The sequence below is a fragment of the Electrona antarctica genome (assembly GCF_951216825.1).
Source record: "Electrona antarctica genome assembly, chromosome: 20".
NCBI classification, from domain to species: domain Eukaryota; kingdom Metazoa; phylum Chordata; class Actinopteri; order Myctophiformes; family Myctophidae; genus Electrona; species Electrona antarctica.
This window is the reverse complement of record NC_136801.1, coordinates 39074459-39096624: the sequence shown is the minus strand read 5'-3', so window position 1 is coordinate 39096624 and position 22166 is coordinate 39074459. Positions and strand designations below refer to the sequence as shown.

The window sequence follows — 22166 nt, the reverse complement described above, 5'->3', positions numbered from 1 at the left end:
GTCCAGTATTATTTACAACCATGAATCAAAATTCACGGCAACGACATGCATAAAACACATAAATCACAGTATTTTCACAGTCACAGTAATTATAAAATAAGAAACTAAGCTAAAGTTAAGTCAAATTGAGAAGATACACAAGGAACTGAATAATGCATAATTGAGTAATGCAATGCATATTATTGCGTCTGTGCGTGCGTGCATGCGCTTGTGTATGCGTGCGTGAGTGTGTGGTGTGCACGTGTGTGTGCGACTCGGTCTGCGCTTGATTGGACACGTGGAAGCTCACACATGAATACCTTTGTTGCATGTGCGTGCAGCCAGCTGTGAGGGCCGTGCACAGCTGCGGGGGCCGTGTACAGAGCTGCGGGGGCCGTGCACCTCCAATGTGCGCGGCACATGTAGCCTACATACACACCATGGTTGTCAAAGTGGGGTCCGGGGACCCCCGGGGGTCCAGCAAAATCAGAAGGTCACATAGCATCAAAGTCAGTTTAACCACTTTATCCCTGCATGTATGTAATAATACAGTGCATTTGGCTACTATAAGGAAAAAGAAACCAAGGCAATCTTCTGGTGGAATAAAAACGTTAAAAAGCCTGTATTGAAGTGGCTAGTTCATATAGGTTAAAAACGGGGCTAACCCTTCTTCAGGGTATGAAGAAGGCCTTGCCCATTCGGGGACTCCGACCTCCCGTTAGTCCGACCTAAATGGCCGGTTAAGACTGAGGTTACGGTTAGCGACCTACGTGGCCGGTTAAGACTGAGGCGTGGCCGGTTAAGACCAGGTTAGGGTTAGTGACCTACGTCAGGGGTTCTCAACGTTTTTGGCTGCATGGGGACCCCCGGAAATGCTTTGGCCATGTCTCGCGACCCCCGCCTTTTTTCCGATTATTTTCAATAATCATGTTATAATCAAGTTTATTTGTTTTGTTCTAGACCTTTTCTTTATACCACTAGACTAGCCTATAGAGCGTCGCAGTCCCGCCCCCTACCATGGACCAGGAAATGATTCTCCGTTCATTTTCCTCATAGACATTTCAGAAAGTATTTATTTAAAGACGTTTACGCCGCGGACAAAGCCAACTCGAGTCGTGACAAATCATGACAACAAACACAATTTTTGGGGCCGAACAAATAATTAGAAAGAAGAAAAAAACACCTGTGTGAAGTGATTGAATGAATGAATGAATGAATGGATGCATGAATGAATGAATGAATGAATGAATGAATGAATGAATGAATGAATTAATGAATGAATGAATGAATAATGGATGAATGAATCATGCAGCAACAAAGACAAAGCGCTTGAAACGTTGAATCCTTGATCAGAGACAGACCGAAAGCTGCTTTCTATACTTAGACTGAGTGGGCTGTGTACAGGCTCAGCCCAAAACCTCCATCTACCCTGTAATGCTGCTGGGACATAATCACTGTATTTACCACTAATGGGGAGAGAGAGAGAGAGAGAGAGAGAGAGAGAGAGAGAGAGAGAGAGAGAGAGAGAGAGAGAGAGAGAGAGAGAGAGAGAGAGAGAGAGAGAGAGAGAGAGAGAGAGAGAGAGAGAGAGAGAGAGAGAGAGAGAGAGAGAGTGGGAGAGAGAGAGGGGGGGGAGGAGAGGAGAAAGGGAGGGAGAGAGAGAGAGAGAGAGAGAGGGAGGGAGAGGGAGTGAAAATGTAATGCAGCTAGCAGCTTGTGCAGTGCTTAGAGTATGGTGCAAGGGGGCAGGCAGGCTTTCCAACGTTGAAGCTCTAGGTCCTAGTGGTAGGACGAGGGACTACAGGCGGACCCGTGGATTCATGACCGGGAAACCCCGTGCAGCTGGGCTTTAACGTTGAGCGCTCGGTTGCCCTACGTCACTCAGGACCTCAAAGTTGAGGTCCTGGGAGGGACTTCCGGCAGTCTTCCGGGTGCTTCAAAACGCCACTGAGCAACTTCCACTGACATGAATAGCTGGGGGGGCGGAGCTTCGCGCTAGTTCAGTCTCTATTATATATATACTCTATGGTATGGTGCAGTGCCCCTTTAAGTGTTACGACAGTACTGAATGATTTACGGCCGTTTCTACAACAACGGCCGTTCTCACTTACGTCGGTAGGAGAATAGGCGGTATGGTCAGATTAGTTTAATCCTGCCTGTGAAAAACAGACAGAGAGAGAGAGAGACATCACTGACTGAACTACTCGTCTCAAAAAGTACTCTATTCTGAGTTAGAGGTGGACAATAATAAGAGGAACATAGGCCGCTGCTCTGCTCTGCCTGTCTGTGTGTGTGTGTGTGTGTGTGTGTCTGGCTGTGGAGAGAGAGAACTGTCACATCCATGCGTGTGGCCATTGGATTCACACACACAGTATGTAGAATGGGGTACATTTCAAACGAAAGCACAGCCTGGTCAATAAAAGGACGAAACCATGAAAACTAAGACACTGAGACTTGTTTACATCAGCAGGGTCCTCCCGTTTTCAATTCATCTAAACGTTTAAAGAAAAGACGTTCAACTGACTGCAGGAGAACTGATCACAGGTGAAGCTGATCCTACATGTAATCACTGGGACAACTGGTATTTCCATTCCATTTTGTTTCTTCTCTCTCCATATGGATTGAGGACATTTACAAAGGAAACCTTTTTGATTTTCCAATCAGACAATTATTTTTTTCTTCACCTAGTGTTGGTTCAAATTATCTCAGCAACTCTGAACTGACTTTTTTTTGTTTTATTTTATATTTCAAATGACTATTTTTTAGGTTGAACTTCATATATACTTTTTTGGTGGGGGGGTTAAAATATTTTTTTTTAATGAATTGAACATGGTGGACCCTCTTGTAAACAAGTGTAATGCTTAATTGGGTCGTCCACTCACAGTTAACAGCCTTTGTATTGAGTTTGTGCTTGAAATGTACTGTAATTCTGCAAACTGTTAATACATATTTCAATCAATCTGAATGTTCACAATTGGTCAATTTAAAGCTAGCGTTCTGTTGGTTTATGCTGGGAAAAGAAAATATACTCTGTTCATAGGGACAAATAATATATAATAATATATTGATTAAATAATAATCAAATAAGCTGGATAAAGTAGTAAACTGATACTTGAACATGAAGACAAAAATAAATTCTACTAATTTGGTACAGCTACATGGTCTTCCGAAATGATTTTGTCATGAGCCCGGAGAGTGTCGGAGTCCCTAAATCTGTAATGTGGGGATTTAGCGTAAGAGGGCGTTTTCCCCCGCCCCGGCCAAATTGCTACCTTGGGACACATGCTTACAGTTATGCATAGGTGTGGTTTTGGGCGTCGTTACACCGCCACTTAAACCGAGCCTTTTAAAGAGCAGGGCTGCAGGGCCCTGCGCTATGCCAAATCCCCAAAACGAAACTCTCGACAACAACATGGACGTGGGACGTGCGCAGCGCTTCTCCGAGAACGAGGTGAAGGTGCTGGTGCACGAGGTGAAAGCCAGACAGGCGAGGATTTACGGGACGGCCTCGCGGCCCACGCGGAGGGAAGACGCCAAGCAGGCCTGGGTGGAGGTGGCGATGGCCGTGTCCTCGTTCTCGGGGATCCACAGGACGGTGGATCAGGTCAAGAAGAAGTTCGATTCGACGAAGAGATCTGGGAGAAGAAAGGTAGGTTTATAATGCCTGGATTAACCCATTCTGGGCGGGAACCCCTTTGGTATTTAAGCATTGTGTTATACTTTAGCTATTGAAAAATAGCAGATCTACAAGCTCATGAGCTCACAAGCTTGTAGATCTTCTATTTTTGAAAAATCGTGAAATTGTGGCGCAAATGTTTGAATATATATTCTTTCAGAGTGAACGTTTTTAACTCAAGTCCTTGCTTCTGGGGGGTCCCTGGAACAACATATTTTCAGATGGGGGTCGGTGGCCAATTACATATATTTTTGGGGGTCCTTGACATGACAAAATGGGTTAGAGTTATCAGTCGCCACGACTGATTTCAGTCATTTGGATTTCCATAGAAGTCAAGCGTGTCTTCACACCGAAAAAAGCAGATCAACGCGCTGCGACGCGTTGGAGGGTACAGTACAGTACAGTCAGTACTTAAGTAAATGTACTTAGTTACTTTCTACCACTGATGTGTCATTTGGAAAATAATGGAAATGGGCTAAAGCCTTAAAGGGACACTTCACCCTTTTTTGAAAAACATATGTTAATGTTAATGACGTTTAGAAGATTTAAGGTGGTTGCACACTGGACGTGTTTTTCGGAAAACCAATGGAGAAACGCCGCTAAAAATCCGAAAAACTTGCTGTGCTGTAAAACAAGCGTCCCATCAGCGCCCACGAAAAAAACCTGAGGCTCTGCGTAATAGGTAGTCCCGTCTCTGATGTCATGGATACTGGGGGTCACTTCCTTCCTGGACTACAATTCCCATAATGCTTTGGTGCACTGCTCCTCCTTGTGGATAGGGGGAGGGCTCTCTTACTGAGACAACATGTAGTCATTGCAAAAAGGGTTTAAATTTTCCCTTTAATTGGTCATGGCGATTATGGCAATTTCAATGAAATATTTCTTTGATCACTTCCCAAGGCCGAGGCTAACAGGAAGGAACAGCTGGCCATGGGAGGATCAGGACAGGCTATGGTGCAGGTGCTCACCCCAGCAGAGGACCTCGCTGCCTCCACGCTCTTCCCAGAGAGCATCTACTATGACATCGTGGAGGTGCAGGTTGGCGGGGCCCAAGGAGGTAATAAAAACAATTTTGCCAATTTGTACCTGGTTTTGTTTAGGTCTATTTCTTGGGAGTAAGGCCATGCTTGATTGATTGCTTGATTAACAGTATGCAGAATAGGTGGGCAGTGGTGGCTCAGGGGTAGAGTGGCTGGATGGTAACCGCAGGGTTGCCAGTTAGATCCCGGGCTCCCCCAGAGTTAGTGTCGAAGTGTCCTTGAGCAAGACACTGAACCCCTAATTGCTCCCGATGTGCAGGTTGGTGCCTTGCATGGTTTCCTCTGTCATCGGTGTATGAATGTGTGTGTGAATGGGTGACTGTAATGCACAATCTATGTAAAGCGCCTTGCTATATAAATCCACCATTTACCATTTTATAGGACTTGCGTTCTACATTATGCACACAACATTGGACATTGCTACGGTATGTGCAATCTCTGTCATTTCTCATAATACAGCAATCAAAGATAATTACAAATGCTGTCATGATATGGGCCACATACTGTCTTTCACCGTATTCACTTTAGAATATAATTTATTTTGCATCACCACTAGGGCATTAAGCTAATAGTAAATAAATCCACTAGTCAACCTTGCTGGCACTAGTTGATAAGTTATTTTTTCCCCGATTTTGTAGGCCTCAAGATCAGGTAGATTATAGTTATAGTCACCAATGTACACAGTTTTTAAATGTACAAATATTTATTAAAAACAAAAAAAAAAGTGTATTTATTTTATTTATTTTTAACGGTGGTTAAACGACTAGTCGACTAGTAAACTAGGCAACTAGTCAACTAGTAAAATTGACTAGAAGTGAATGCCCTAATCACCACTGGTATAGGTCTCCAGTTGTCCTTACTCAACACCTTTCATTTCAGAACAGTGTGTGGAGTCCAGACTGCAGGTGAAGATGAATTCTCCAGACGACTCAGCCAGGGACGTTTCTATGAAACAGGACATGCCTTTAGACATTTCTATTAAACAGGAGGAACCTGAAGATCACCCCACACACCTCAGTAAGTTTCATGTGCTCTCTATCTTTTTTTTCATACTTTGTTTCCGCTACTAGGCCAGACCTCGGGCATTTACATGAAAGGTAACTTGGAAATTAGAAAATAAAACGTACTTTCTAATTTTACCTTGTGCGTGGACTAAAACGGCATTGCTTTTATTTTCAAGCTTGTTTATTCACATACACGGATTCTGTTTCCTGCCGTGAATTGTGTGTGATCGAAAACCTATGAGAGGAGTGTTCGTTACTAAATTTAGAAACCAGCGCTTCTTTCACCTGACAAATATCACTATGTGATCTTGTTTTATTTAATTATTTTGTCTTTTTTTGTGATTTCTTCTCTTTTACGAAAAAATATAATACAAAAGCTCATGGGCATCTTCTCCATCCTGGAAGAGGAGGATTGCATGTTCCCGACGGGTTCGGAGGACACCTCCTTCAAGAACAAACTCTACGACCGACACCTGGGGAAAAACAAGGATTTTTTACACACACAGATGGACCACTTGACCAACAGACCCCCATAGATCATACATGGGCAACTGGCGGCCCGGGGGCCACATGCGGCCCCCACTATCACTTAATGCGGCCCGCAGGTTAGTATCCGAACATTGATATATTATTATTGATTTCAGCTTATTGCAAAAAATGTTATTGTCTTTTTTATGTCCAATGTATTTGTATTTAGTTCATTAGAGTTAACATAACTATAACTAAATGCATTTGAAATTAAATAAAAAAATTACTTTTCAGGATTCCAATTTAAAAATAGCAAAGAAAAAATTTCAGAATTCCAATTCAAATCTAGCAAAAAAATAGCTGATCTACAAGCTCAAAACGTGTTGCAGTGTGACGCGTTTTGAGCTTGTAGATCGGCTATTTTTTGCTATGATGGTAATATGCAATGTGGATCTGGAGCGAGTATGGAAATATGGTGGCACAGTGCCACAGTCGGTAGTGCTGTCACCTCACAGCTAGAAGGTCCTGGGTTCGATTCCCGCTGTGGGTGCTGGGGGCGTGTTCCCTTCTCTGCGTCATCAGTGCCCATACCCGAGGCGGGGTTGGCGAAAGGGCCTTTCTGTGTGGAGTTTGCATGTTCTCCCCGTGTCCCCCTAGGGTAGGTACCCTCACAAAAACATGCAGTAATCCTGGTCTCTAAACGACCTCCCCCCTGGTCAGCTGGGGCGCCAGATGGAGGGGAAAGGAACTGGTCGGAATAACGTGTTCCTTCCACGCACTACGTCCGGCCGGGGAAACTCTCCCCTGTCAGGTGAAAAGAAGCAGCTTGGACTCCTCATGCATAGAAGGAAGCATGCTGCTCCCCCCCCCCCCCCCCCCCCAGGTTAGCAGAGGAAGTGTAGCGCCCAGGATTACATTAGATAATTGACACTGGGTGAAAATCGTGGGATAGAAATGTAAGAAAATATGGTAGCCCTCTCCATTGACCAAAGTTATCCCTGCCATAGATCTTCCTGCCGAAGAGGAGGAGACTGACTGGGACGGAACGGGGGCAGAGCGAGGCCAGCAGCATCCGTCAGCAGGAGGGACGTCGGCCGCGGCTCTAGCAGCAGAACGTGAAGGCAGCCAGAGACCCAAGGTTAATAACTATAAAACTAACGAGAAATAAAACAAAATATATTTTTTAATAATTTTTAATGAACTAAATAAAAACTAGACATGGAAAAGAAAAACAATAACCAACTGAAACTGTATCGTGTGTTTTCAAAACTTAACTGTAACTAACTGAAATGTATTTATAAACTTAAAGGAGAATTCCATGCTAGAAGGCTTTCTTACCTTTATTTGTAGTTGTTACGTCCCCACCAAAGAGGTCCAGGTGTTATTTTGTGCAAAAGTGCGTTATTGGCTACTTCCCCTAATATAAGCCCTCAATGAGGGGTTGGTTTTTTGTGCTAATTCGCTTATTTCCATCGAAATAAGTAGTAAAGTGTGCCGCTTGGGATACTATTTACATTGATTTTTGAGCGATGGAAATAAGCGAATTGACACCCCAATGCCCCATTCAATTAAATTCATTGAGGGCTTATGGTAGGGGAAATAGCCAATAATGCGCTTTTGCACAAAATAACACCTGGACCTCTTTGGTGGGGACGTAACAACTACAAATAAAGGTAAGAAAGCCTTCTAGCATGGAATTCTCCTTTATTCTGTAATTGAATATTCTTTTTTTTTTGGGTAATGCTGTCTTTTCTTGAGTTTTTATTACACAATATTTACTCTGGTCCTTCAATCCTGCACCAGATTTATTTGTCAGGTTGCAGGATTGAAAAAGGCAGACAAAACTAAAAGTAATACTAAATATAAACTAGCAGACCCGCTCTGAAAACAAACAAAAACTAACTGAATAAAAAAATATAAAAAAAATAAAAGTCAAAACTAACTAAAACTGGGCCTAGCGGTCCAGGCAGCTTGGCTGGTAATCCAGCATGGGTTCGAGTCCCGATCCCGACGAACTTTACTGTGTGTCTCCTCCCCCCCCATCTCTCCCCGTTTCCTGTCAAGCTGCTGTACATCTATCAATAAAAGCAAAAAAAAGGTCCCCAAAAATATACCCATTTTGGGCGGGAACCCCTTTTGGTGTTTTAAACATTATGTTGTAATTTAGCTATTGAAAAATAGCAGATCGACAAGCTCATAGCGCGCCACCGAGTGGCGCGCTACGAGCTTGTCGATTTAGAAGATTTTTTTTACATTTTGAGGTCAGGCCTAAATGGGTTAAAAAAAAAACTAAACTATAATGGAAAAAAAAATCCCAAACTATTATAACCTTGCAGAGACCCCGCCCACTCGAGGAGGAGGAGGATCCCGGAGAAGGGACCTCGGCCCGCCACCGCCGCCGACTCGGGAACAACAACGCGCTCCGACCCGAGGAGGAGGACCGCCCGCTGCCGCCGACGGGGTTCCGCCTGCTAGAGCGGGAGCTGGGCGGCCTCCGCCGGGGTCTCCACGGCGTCAACCTGGCCATGCGGAGAGGCCTGGCCGCCATGGCCCGCCACGAGAGACTCCTGGGGCGAGGCGTGGCGGCGCTCGAGAGAAGCGCCGCCGCGCTCGAGAGCCTGGCCAGCCTGCAGAGACCTCTGGCTCCTCCTCTGACTCCGACGACGGCTGCTCCGACGTCACCGGACCCGGAGCCATAGGGTGCGTTCGGAAATGCGCCCTGAACGCACTGGTGTGCTCTTTTGTCGTTCGTTTATTCAGTGCACTCGGTGCGTTGTCGTTCGAAAATCCAGTGCGCCGCGCACCGGGTGTGCCGAGTGCCCGCACTGAGCGACCCTACACTGAAGCTGGGGTTGTCCGGTGTGATTGCGTCACAGCTGTGGTCGTTCGTAAATAAATAAGGCACACTGAACGCACTCTGTGAACCGCCCACCACACTCAACAAACTGACCACATTCCCGGTGCGCATTTCCGAACGCAGCCTTTGAGTAAGACGGAGTTACGACATTGAGGGGCAGTTTGAAGTCTCTGTGATGTTTATGTTGTACTATTATTACAAAACGATCTAGAATAAAGGGATTTAAGATCATTGAAGCTGGGCTGTTGCCTGAGTTCCAGTGCATTCTGTCAACTTCCGGTCCAGGACATAGTCACTGTTCGCTATGCTCTTCGGCAATAGAAGTCTATGTAGAAGAGCCGCCATTGGACTGAAGCCCCATGAAGTGAATGGAGTTGTCGTTAACTCTGTCTTACTCTATGGCTCTGCCCAGACCAAGCCCTGGCCACCGAGAGGAAACACTGAAGCGGAATGGACATGGTGGTGCACGATGTAATCGGTAGCATATCGTCCATAAAAATGCCATATCTGTATCGGATCGGTCTCAATACCGATATTGATGACACAATAGTAATGTGACGTTCTACATTTTACATTTAATTTGTGTACTCATCTCATTAAGTAGTCATTCAGTAGTGAAAACTGGCTAAAAAAGAGTATTTATTGATTGATTGATTGAATACTTCATTAACAGGTTTTGGGCCAAGACCCTAGGGCCTATACTAGGCTTGTTTCCATTGTGGTCCTCTGTATAATATCGGAATCGGTCAGAATCGGTATCGGCAGATATGACCCTGCAAATAATCGGGGATCGGTCATAATTTCATAATCGTGCACCCCTAGCCGAAAGCATGCTGCTGAAAATGGCAGATCTGCTATTTTCGGTCATTAGTTATTTTAAGATGAAAAGAATAGAATACAAGTTTTAGAAGCATCTTCCAGAAACATGAACGGTCTCAGAAATGTCATGATTTCTTCAGCTGGTCGGCCTAAAAAAATCATTACATTTTCAGTCTTGAGATTTTATTGTTGGTTTATTCCACCGTGAACAGGCTGCGCCGTCTCGTTCTCACCTCCCGAAAACACCACCTCTCCTCGCCGATCCCTCTCGTGGACAGCCGTCGCTTATTTTACAGCGCCGGCTACTACTAGTAGGGCGGGGTTATGCTTTATTAAATTTTTTTAAAGTTTCTCTTCATCACACTTTTAATTTGTTTTTTGAAAATGACATGTATTTTATTTCCCCCCTCCCCCTTTCGTAGTTACACACAAACATCTCTCGCATTTCCCTTTATTCTTGATCCTGATGGGCTTTTCGCCCTTGGCCGCTCTTTCCCTGTTTGACAAACACAGCATGCATTCGTTTTTTTTGGATAGTCTCTTCCGTCCGTTCCACAGACTCCGGCTCATACTCAACGCGTACACCCTGTGAATGTATATCGTTCGCATTTGTGCTTCATGTCATCACCAGAGACAATGAAGCCCAGGAGTCCCTATAGTGCAGGAATGAGCCTGGTAAAGTTCAACATTGTTTTGCCGTTGCAGTGTCTCTGTTGTTGTGACTTGTGAATGTTGTGAGGGCGGGGTAATGCAGGGGAAAACTCTCTCGCCAGAACATTATTTATTATCCTCTGCCTATCGGCCGGTCGCAACTCCCAAGCGGCCCTGAGTCGGCTCTAGCGAACTTCGCAACGTTCGACGCGGCAACTCGACACTCGCTTTAGCTCGCTCGCCGGTGTCTCGCGTGGCTCAAGTTCGCTTGAGACAACGTCCCTCCGCCCAGGCTCAGCAAAAAAGGGAGTCCCGTCACGTCGTGGCCCACGCGTGCGAGTGAGGCTGAGGAAGAAGAGACCGACCATGATGACCTCGATGCGCGAGCATCTTTTCAGCCATTTTCGTTTGGTTAAAACATTTGCATTTTTTATTTATTTAACACCTGTAAACCTGTGGTGCTGTGACCAAGAAGATGACTGAAAGATTCTGATTATACTTTTGTACTTTTGCTCGAGTAAATTGTGAATTACTACAGACTTTTGCTTGTATTTCTGCATTTCATTTGCATACGTTTACTTAACCCATCCATGATGACGGGAACCCCTTTTGGTGTTTTAACCCATTTTGTTAGCATTATGTTATGCTTTAGCTATTGGAAAAATAGCAGATCTACAAGCTCATAGCGCGCCACCGAGTGGCGCGCTACGAGCTTGTAGGTCTGCTATTTTTTTTAAATTGTGAAAATATTTATTTCAGAAAACTGGAGGATTTAGAAGATTTTTTAAAAATGTTGAGGTCAGGCCTAAATGGGTTAACTCACTCAGTGCCACAGGACGCCTTTGGACGCCTCCCCTTTATGTCCCAGAGTACCAATGGCGCCTTTGGACGCCTTTTGATTTTCTTTTTTCTTTTTTTCTTTTTAATCCATATTTTGAAAATTCCGCTAATCTGGTGTGCAGGTGATGAAATGAACATGACATGCACAATAGAATTACATTGTCTTTCTTTTATTTATAATGTCCTTCGGTGGCAACGGGCCAAAACTGGTGTCCACCAGGTGGCGACACTTCACCCTTTTTGCAAATAAATATATACGTTTAGAAGATTTAGAACACTTTCCTGGGGTCTTTGTGTGTAATATGAGGTTTTAGATATGTTAGATTTTAGCAGTGTCCATGAGGTCACAGACACTGGTCTCACTTACTTCCTGGACTACATGTTATCTCAGTGAGACGGTCCCCCCCCCCCCCCTATCCACAAGGAGGAGCAGTGCACCAAAGCATTATGGGAATTGAGCCCAGTGTCTGTGACATCATGGACACTGCTAAAATCTAAAATATCTTAAACCACATATTACACACATAAAGACCCCCAGGAAAGTGTTCTAAATCTTCTAAACGTCATTAACATATTTTTTTGCAAAAAGGGTGAAGAGGTATATTCAGTGATTTCACTTAATTCAAATATCACTTATTTTTTCGTTTTGTTGTGTATAATCCTCCCTACTATAGAGTGTGCTGACCATATAAGGTGTTCCTCCATGTCCCCAGTTAACCCCTGGGGGTCAAAAACCCTTAGGTTTCGTTTTTGGCTAGGTGGCCCAGCTTTCATCCAATCAGGATAGAGAGGGGCCTTCCGCCAATCATGATCGAGCGGGGGTGCGCGTGCGTGTTGTTGGCCTGTCGTGTGTCCCCCCCACTGTAGTGCGTGCATGTGCACGCACATCTTGTTACCGGGACTGGGTTTTTTTTCCAAATCACCCAAATCACTGAATGCTCCTTTATGCCAATTTTAATATAGGATTTCGAAAAATATGGGGGGGAAAAAACTATTATCAACACAAATCTTCTCTACTGGGGGTCCCTAGCTGGCACAAAACATTTTCAGACCTGGGGGTCCGTGGCCCAAATACAAAATGTGGTGGTCCTTGTCACGAAAAAGGTTTGAGAACTACTGCTGTACAGGGCCTTGCTGTCATGTCTGCTGCCTGCAGGCATGAGTGTTCAGCACAGCTTTCCCAACACAACCCACACTCAAGTCTCTGCTACATCTATTCAGCTTTATACTAAATAATACATCTGACCCCAGTGCCTCCCTCGTCCTCGTCCAAAAAAAAAACGTCTATAAAAAGACACTTTTACAACCACAATTGGCAGTTCTCTGCCATGTGTGTGTGTGTGTGTGTGCCTAAATTTAAACACAGGGCACTATAAATAGGAGCAACAGGACTCGGGAGTAAGTGAGGGTGGACCCGACTTGCAAAATTGTCTCTGTGGAAAACATTGTTAATCTACAGCAAAACCCCCGCTGTCTGGATTGTGGCACACCCGCTTTCGGGCCGTGGCCCAACCAATATACTTCAATCCTGCCCGCGCCTCTTGATTCCATCCATCTTCAACCGCTTGCCCGCAGTCGGGTCGCAGGGGCAATAGTTCCAGCAGAGAGCTCCAGACTTCCCTCTCCAGAGTAATAGTTAGTAATAATAACTACATCCTGGGGGATTCCGAGGCGTCCCCGGGCCAGTGTGGAGATGTAATCCCCCCCCCCCATCTGGTCCTTGGTCTGCCCGGTGGTCTCCTTCCAGTGGGACGTGCAACGAGGACCTCCCTATAGAGCGCTGCAGTCCCGCCCCGTCGAGAGACCCGGAAAAGAAATCCCTGTTCATTTTCCTCAGACTTTTCAGAAAGTATTTATTTAAAGACGTTTACGCCACGGACAAAGCCAACTCTTGTCGTGACAAATCATGACAACAAACACAATTTTTCGGGCTGAACAAATAATTAGAAAGAAGAAGAAAACGGCAGGTTACAACACTTTTTTTGTTGTTTTTCTTCTTTGTTTGGTCCAAAATATTGTGTTTGTTGTCATGAGTTGACTTTTACGACGCTTATAAGGTCTTTAAATAAATACGTTTTGAAATGTCTATGGGAAAAATGCATTGGGAACTATTTCCTGGGCCTGGCGTGGTCATGAAAGGGGGCGCGACTGCGACGCTCTATAGGGAGACACTCAGGAGGCATCCTTACTAGATGCCCGAACCACCTGAGCTGGCTCCTTTCCAAGAAACGAAGCAGTGGGGTCTACTCTTGAGTCTCGCGTGACTGAACTTCTCACCCTATCTCTAAGGGAGATGCCAGCCTGCACCCGTCTGAGAAAACTCATTTTGTCTGCTTGTATCCGCGGCCTTATTCTTTCGGTCATTCTTCATGACCATAGGTGAGAGTAGGAATAAAGAGTGCTCGGTAGACAGAGAGCTTTTATTTTGCCATTCTGTTTGCGTGGCCCAGGAGTCACTGGGGTGCAACAATGAATAAAAAAACAAGTGTATTTGGCATGTGGAAAGAACTCTTCCTACTTCCGTGTCCCTTCCCTACTCACTGAAGATACTAGGCTAATTGTCTCCACCAGGCCGAAGGCATGGGGAGAGAGTATGTTTTGCACTCCGTCTGTCAGTCTGTGTGTGCTGTGCGTGTGTCGGTCCGTCCGTCTGTGAACAGCTAATCTCCGGCACCGTTAACCCGGTCGATGTCACATTTTGCACACACACTCCCTGGATGCCAACGATGAACCTCTGCCCCATAATTTCCAGAACGGCCTGTTATAGCGCCACCAGGAGGCAGCTTTGTGCAAAACAAGTTTTTGGACAGTACACCTACAGATTTTGTCCAAACATCACGCAAATTGGTACACAGTCTCTCTAGAGCCATTCAACGAAACGGGTCTTTCAGATTTCTTAGACTCCATCCTGATTGGCCAAGATTGGCTTCCAAAGTTCGCAGCAGTGCTCAGTTTCAAACAAAATGCTGCAAATCATGAACACATCGTGTGATTTCCGTGAAATCACACAATCGGTACACATGCTCTCCATAGTGATCAAGACACGTTTGTTTGATTTCTCATAATCCACCCTCATTGGCTTCTAAACCTTTCAGGAGTAGCCCGCTTTGTACCCGTTTTGTACAAATTGCCACAACTACTCAACTGTGCATGCATATTCCCACTAGGCTGAGGAAGAAATGCCACTTGACAGTTTTCAAATCAGCCTCATGGTGGCACTACAATAGGCCAAGCCGTGTCTCACACACACACATACACACACACGTGTGGATTATATTACTCCTAAACATTTTGCCAAACATCACACACACTCTTATCCTCCTGGTGGAGACCTGTGCCCAGAAGGGCACTTTTTCTAGTTAAGGCTCTGTTCCTGTTGTCTGTTCCATTCGATTAGTGTACAGTGGTTCTCAAACGTTTTAATTGAAATGACCCCCATAACTCTGAGAGTGTACAAAATGTGTATACTGACTTCTCAGCTGACCTCAGCTGATCAGCAGCCATAGGCTGTGCAATGTGTTTGGAGCAACCTTTAGGGGTGGGTGTGTGTGTGTGTGTGTGTGTGTGTGTGTGTGTGTGTGTGTGTGTGTGTGTGTGTGTGTGTGTGTGTGTGTGTGTGTGTGTGTGTGTGTGTGTGTGTGTGTGTGTGTGTGTGTGTGTGTGTGTGTGTGTGTGTGTGTGTGTGTGTGTGTGTGTGTGTGTGTGTGTGTGTGTGTGTGTGTGATTTAGACCTGAGGCCGATTTAAAAAAAAAAAAGCCTTCTAAATCCTAACAGTTTTCTGAAAAACCTAAGCCTTGCCGAGCCAGGTGGCCCATATATCTCCTGTTTCTGTAGCGTGAGGCAGCTTGATGTACAAGTACACCCCCTGCACATGACGCTAGTATGTCGCGAGTGCATGTGTTTGGTCCGACTAGTCAATGGTCCGAAACACGACAACCCACCTCAAACCCTAACCTAACCATAACCGCAAGCACGGGAGCAGGCGCTAGTCCGAGGTGCGGACGCATGTCGAACCAATGCTCCGTCGGACCATAGTATGCCTCCCGTATGTCCCAGGCAACCAATCCAACACTATGCCGAGTGCCAAGCGGGGAGGCACTGGGTCCCATTTTTCGGAGTCTTTGGTATGACCCGACCCGGCCCTGCCCGGCCCCGGGATCATGGAACCCCCGTCCACCCAGTCTCAAGGCGGACACTCTAACGTCTAACCACATGTGGGTCCTCCTTGAAAGGACAAAAAGTCCGATAACTACTGATTTAGAAGCCATGTTGTAGAAGCGGCCTCTGGTTTTTAAAGAGAGCTCATGTCGTGCTGACTGAAGTGAGGAAGGTTCGTTCTTTTGCAGCTTTGCCTCCTAGCCCATTCTGGGCGGGAACCCCTTTTGGTGTTTTAACTAAGCATTATGTTATACTTTAGCTATTGAAAAATAGCAGATCTACAAGCTCATAGCGCGCCACCGAGTGGCGCGCTACGAGCTTGTAGGTCTGCTATTTTTGAAAAATCGTTAAAATGCGGCACAAATCATTGAATATATGACTTTCAGAGCGAACGTTTTTTTTATTTCGACGTCAGGCCTAAATGGGCTAGCCAAACCCTCGGGGCTGCCCTCCTCTCCATCCATCCACTGTACACTAGCAGCAGTAATTTGGTCTAAAACGGGGGCTCACTCACCGCAGCAAAAATACAATTCGGAGCCAAGGCTCATTTGGTGGTGCAGTGCCCCGGGGCTGACCAATGAGACACATGTGGGTAGAAATATAACTGGACGTTTTAGAGGAAGGGCTTTTTAATGCCGGCTTTCTTTCTTCCTCCTCTGTTTGTGTCTGTGTGGAAGCAGCAATGACTGAGACAGAAGAAAGTGGTGAAAAACGCCTCCTCATCCCCCCCACCCATCTTAACCCATTTAAGACTTGAGGCTGATTCTAAAAAAAATGGTAAAGAATTATCTATATATTGTATCTCTGCTATGTCCAAAATGGAAACTTTTCACTAAATGAAAGAAAAAACAAATCACACCTGTGTGAACTGAGCGGTGCAACTATACTTTTATTGTGATAGTTACTGTACTGTACTGTACGGTACAGTTTTATTGTTAGTTATATTGTATAGGGTCAATGGGCCTGTAGGCTACTTAACAGTGCCACTTTAGGTCACCCAGTGGTATTGCAGTTCATATACCCCAAACAGACATACATAGACACATACATAGACACTTGATGGACACACAAAGTCAGTCATTGGAGTGGTGTGCACAACAAAACAAAAAAAACACCACAACACTGCCTCATCAAAGTTGGTATGGTGACTTATTATACATGGTCAGATACTTGTCTTGAAATCCAGGATTCAAAGACCCCCATAGAGAGAACCAAATGGACCCTTACACACCTGCACGGGTCCATTTGGTACCCCCTCAAGGGACCATGAGGTCCCTGGACCACACTGAGACCCACTGGTGTAGCAGAGTGTTTCCAGTGAGCCAACATGCACCATAGCAGCACCCCGACTCTGTTTCACCAGAAAATGGAACGGAGCCTTCATTAGTGTTAGTGTTAGTAGGGAAGCAACCCAATTTCTTTCCAATATCCCTCCCTCCAGGAAAACATCGTCAAACACACAGGGCCAGTGCCACGGCCCGGCCGTAGCCACACTGGAGGTGGCAAGTGGGTGCAGAGCTTGATTCTGTTTTGGAGCGTCAATGGGCAGCACAGACCATCCAAAATGAGTTGGAGCTCTGCAGCAAGGTATAGGCTCTTATTTATTTCAGATAAGTATTGCAGTGTGCTGTATGTATGTTTGTTCTCATTTTGTTTGACAACAGACAACGTGAACGGCAGGCTGACTCACGCAATGCACATCGGTGATGCTGATGAGTGCAAAGTCTAAAACTAGTCCAGTTTGTAGATTAAGATTATTACCTATTTTAATAGGCAGCCAGATTGGCTATGGCTATTTGTGGGCTTGGCATGGAAAGTAAACGTTTGGGGAAATGACAGATCTACGAGCTCACAACGGGTCACATCGTGACACTTTGTGGGGCTCCTATTCTGGGACTTGCATCCATAGACATCAAAGGGGGCTTCAGCCCCTGCCCTTTTACCCGTCTGTAAAACAACTGCCCTCTCCAGACAAACAAATGCAGCTTTTACGGTGAAAGAAAGGAAAATGCTACTCCTTTCCATGCCATACAGGAAGGCAGCATTCAGTCTCCTGAACTTGAACACAGTATTTTGGCGTTGAACAAATTTGTTTAGAAATCCATGTCGTTACACACCGCATCTCCACTAGCTAAAGAGTGCTGGGTTGCGTGGCGCCCCGAACATAGCTGATCTACAAGGTCTCAGACGCGTTGTGAGCTTGTAGATCTGCTATGTTCGCTATTTTTGTCCAAAAGTGCCCTCTTACGGGATTTCAGCCCCTGCACCTCTAACACTCTCTGCACGTCCCTGCTCCATCTCATAAAACTACATCAAATGCATTGCACATTTCCCATTATATAGCCTACATTTCTAATTAACACAATCAATGCATCCTGAACCATATAAACCACCAGCCCACCATAACACACAACAGATCAGGAAACAATACAACTATTAACTATAATACACATCCAGTGAACAGCATACAATACAGGGAAAACATCCAAACAAATACCTTTTTCCCTCTTCCAGCTAGGCGCTAAATCATTGAGTTGTCCGTCTCAAGGTCCATCGTGTCTTAAAGGTTACATGACAAGTTTCTTATTGTCCATGTTAATCGCACCAAACATTTCTGCTTGTTTGTGTGACAACCTGACATGCTTCCGGCTATACCCATCAAAATACAGGTGTCATCGTCCCGGGGTCCGTTACAACTTGTCTTACTTATACTTGATCTCTTCTCCACTTAATTGTCCCTTGCAAACATTTTCGTCTAGTTTTTATTTGTTGACAAAATTGTCAATATATTTAGTCTTAGTTTTAGTCGTCATAGCTTAGTTTTCATTTAGTTTCCATTTAGTGTTCGTCGGTGAAAAAAGGTAGTCGTCATAGTATTATTCGACGAAATCAACACTGTTTGTCACCTTATGATCCATGCACAGCGTGTAAAAGCTGCGAGATACATGTAAGACCCATGCCTGCCATCTCATTCTGTTCACCTCCTGTCAGCAACATGATGGAGCCACAGGGGCCGGCCGGGGGGGGGGGGGGGGGGGGGACAGTGCTGACTCTGTCCCCTCACATCCTCCCCAGGCGTGTACACTTTGACCCTTTGTCAAGGGGGGGGGGGGGGGGGGGCACGTCTCTGCAGGCACAGATCTCCCCGCTGTTCCGCGGGCGGGCTGCACAAAAGGGACGTCTGTCCCCGCTGACACAGGCATTAGGAGTGGACAATGAGGAGACAAGGCTGGGAGGCCCCGGTGGAACAGAGCTATAGGGAACCTCCAGGAGAGGAACACTTCCTGCCACAAGCTGCCGGGCGGCCGGCGGGGACTTTGATTGATTGATTGAATAGTTTATTGAAGAAGGAGAAGAAACATCAGTTTCTAGAGACTTACTTTATTAAGAGGCGACAATTGCGACGCTTCGACCTACGAGGTCTTCATCAGGCAAATATGGTATGATGTTTGCCTGATGAAGACCTTGTAGGTTGAAACGTTGCAATTGTTGCCTCTTAATAAAGTAAGTCTAGGAGCTCTAGAAACTAGTGTGCGGATGTTTTTTTCTCCTCTTTGATGTTTGCCTTGATGCCTGACATCCAGCAACCTGTCCTAAATATAGGCTTTGAGATGTGCACACAATCTTCTCTGTGAATAGTTTATTGAACATAAATGTAAAAACAGCAACAGAGTATATATAGTCAAACATTCAGTTCAAAAGGGATGGCACAAAAAAAAGTCCTTGCGGTCTGACATGAAGAATTACAACACAATTCAATATCATCAATAACACAAAACTAAATAATTTCAAGAAAACAAATGTACAGTATGTAGGAAAAGGATGGGGGGGGTCTCCTTTTTAACCCATTTTGACCTGAGGACGATTCTACAAATGTCTTCGAAATCATGACAGTTTTCTGATAAACCTCTGTTTCTATATGTCAGTGGTTCGCAAACTATTTCATGTCAAGGACCCCTAGAATTATATGTATTTGGCGTCCAACCCCCATCTCAAAATATGTTGTTCCAGGGACCCACCCCCACCCAGAAGCAAAGATTTGAGTTAAAAATGTTCGCTCTGAAAGGATGTATATTCCACATTTTCACGATTTTTCAAAAATAGCAGACCTAGGTTCCAGCTAGGGGTCCCTACTCAGCTAAAGGAGTATTATACAGCATATTATGCAGTTGAACCACTTTAACATACAGTACATCAGCTATGTAGTGTTTTTTTTTATCTTGAAAGTGTTTTTCAAAAGCTGTGGGGACTAAACTATTATATTTTATTACACAAATTGTGTAATAACATTCTTAATAGGACTGGTTGTTAAAGATCCATTAGGGATCTTTAACAACCAGTCCTATTAAGGATCCATTACACAAATTGAACACAAACATATTAAAGACAGTCCATATTAAACATAAGAAACCAAATTCATGTCAAGCATTGCTTTTTCTTAGTTTCCCAGGTGAATTACCAAAAAGAGGCCCAAAATTAGCTGACATCACCCTATATGGGAGTCCTTGCATGGCACAAAGCAAGAAATATGTTCATAATATGGGCGTCCGTGGCCAAATTCATATGCAGTGGTGTAAAGTAACTAAGTACATTTACTCAAGTAGGCAAGCCTTCTGTACTTGAGTACAATTTTGTGCTATCTGTACTTTACTTGAGTATTTCAAGTACCTTTACTTCTACTGTACTTTTACTCTACTACATTTATGTGAAAACATTAGTTACTAATTACTATAGTAATGTATGACCTGACGAAGATGTGACTGATACATCGAAACGCTTTTTTACTTGCACCCTGATAATAAAATAAGGGCTTAAACTGTCTGAGTTGCTTGATTGATTGATGAATTTATTAACAGATTGGAGAATTACAGTACATTTCAAGCACAACTCAATACAAAACGGTTAACTGTGGACGACACCATGAAGTATTACACTTGTTTACAATAGGGCCTACCGTGTTCAATTCATCATAACAATTAGAGACGTACAAATATACTCTTCTATATAGCTAAAATCAGGAAATCATCATAGAGGATGCAGAACTGGACTGGGACAAAAATTCGGCCCGGTCATCTTCCCGCGAATTTGGCCCAGACCGCCCACCACAACCAGCGTGCAGATAGCAGAAACTCTACCGCCCCGCTCCATCGAGGCACACACAAACAAACAAGCCCTAATACCACCACTTTTACAGAACAAACCAACAGACAACTACGCAACCCTTTGTTGCTCTCACAAGAATGCTGGCAAAAGGATTCAAGATAGAAGAGGGTTTATTTGTCACTCACTTTGCCTGCCTGTCAAAAAAACAAAACAAAAACTTTTTTAAAGTACGGCCCACAGGTAATATGACCGGTACATCCTGTGGCCAGTCCACCCCTGAGAGGAGGTAAAAAGGGGAAAAAAAACAAACAGTGCTCCAGTTCATGTAGATTTGGATTATTATTACAAAACTTACATTAACCACCTCAGCATTAGGCGTATATTTCAGCCATTTGAAAATAGCCGATCTACAAGCTCACAGGCTATTTTCAAATTATTTGTATACATTTGAAAACTTGAAATGGGACATTCGGCACGACGAGTATACTTTTACTTTTGCTATACTTTAAGTACATTTTGAGTCCAATGTCCTACTTTTGTACTTTAACTCAAAGTACATGTTGAATTCCGGACTTTTAACGGAGTGCGTCTACATTACAGTATTGATAATACTTCTCCTTAAGCAAGAAATGTGAGTCCTTTTTCCACCACGTATATGGACCATATGTGGGTCATTAAAAACTTTGAGAACCATGACCACTGCATTTGCATTAACCATATCATCACCACTACCGACCCCGCCCCTCCGGTGGTGACCGCTGACAAACGGCGCGCATGCCTAGTCCGTTCCACTGCCCTTGACTTCTGTTACACCTACATCGGTGGCTTATCGAATTCCGTGACTCCAGGGGTCGCTGTAGTTCAATGAAAAATAAAACAAGACATACTGTAGGCTAATAAGTATAGGCTACAGACACTGTAGGTTATTATTATCGTCATAAATGTAGGCTACTACATTTTATTTTTGCACATTGCATCATATTGATACAGAAAAGTTCTAAAGGGGCAAGATAGAAATCCTTGCTCCCTTTTGTATTTATTTTTATTTTTTGCTTGACTGAAACTTATGTTATAAACATTACTCTTCTGAATGAAATGCCAGCCGGTACCCATGCAGGCTTGACACACCAGCCCATCTGGGCCCACATAGGTCTATGGCATGCCATCATCAGAATATTATAAATCCAATAAAATAGCCCAAACACACCATTGGGTTCCCAAACTTTTAGGGCAAAAAGATTGCCCCTCCTATCCTAGCTTTGAGGGTTTGCGTAAAGACAAACATTGTCTTAACACAAACATTGAATGCCAATTGACAATGAATGGCCAGTTTTGAGTGTCTATATGTAAACACGAACATTGTGTAAACACAAACATTGTAAACACAAACATTGTGTAAACACAAACATTGTAAACGCAAACATTGTGTAAACACAAACATTGTAAACGCAAACAGTGTGTAAACACAAACATTGTGTAAACACAAACAGTGTGTAAACCCAAACATTGAAGACAAAGTGAGGAGTGAGGACGCAAATTGTGATTGGCCAGAATGAGATGATGTATCGGC

At 44.4% G+C, this 22166-nt stretch overlaps 1 protein-coding gene across 1 annotated transcript; it reads left to right on the top strand.

Moving 5' to 3' along the window:
- Window positions 1-2166: 2166 nt before the first annotated feature.
- On the top strand, window positions 2167-9639 carry LOC306913356 (uncharacterized protein). The gene is made up of 6 exons (XM_079489957.1): window positions 2167-3628; window positions 4556-4712; window positions 5575-5712; window positions 6077-6304; window positions 7175-7305; window positions 8504-9639. The coding sequence occupies exons 1-6, from the start codon at window positions 3356-3358 to the stop codon at window positions 8864-8866; spliced, it is 1290 nt and encodes a 429-aa protein (XP_079346083.1). The 5' UTR covers window positions 2167-3355; the 3' UTR covers window positions 8867-9639.
- Window positions 9640-22166: the final 12527 nt, after the last annotated feature.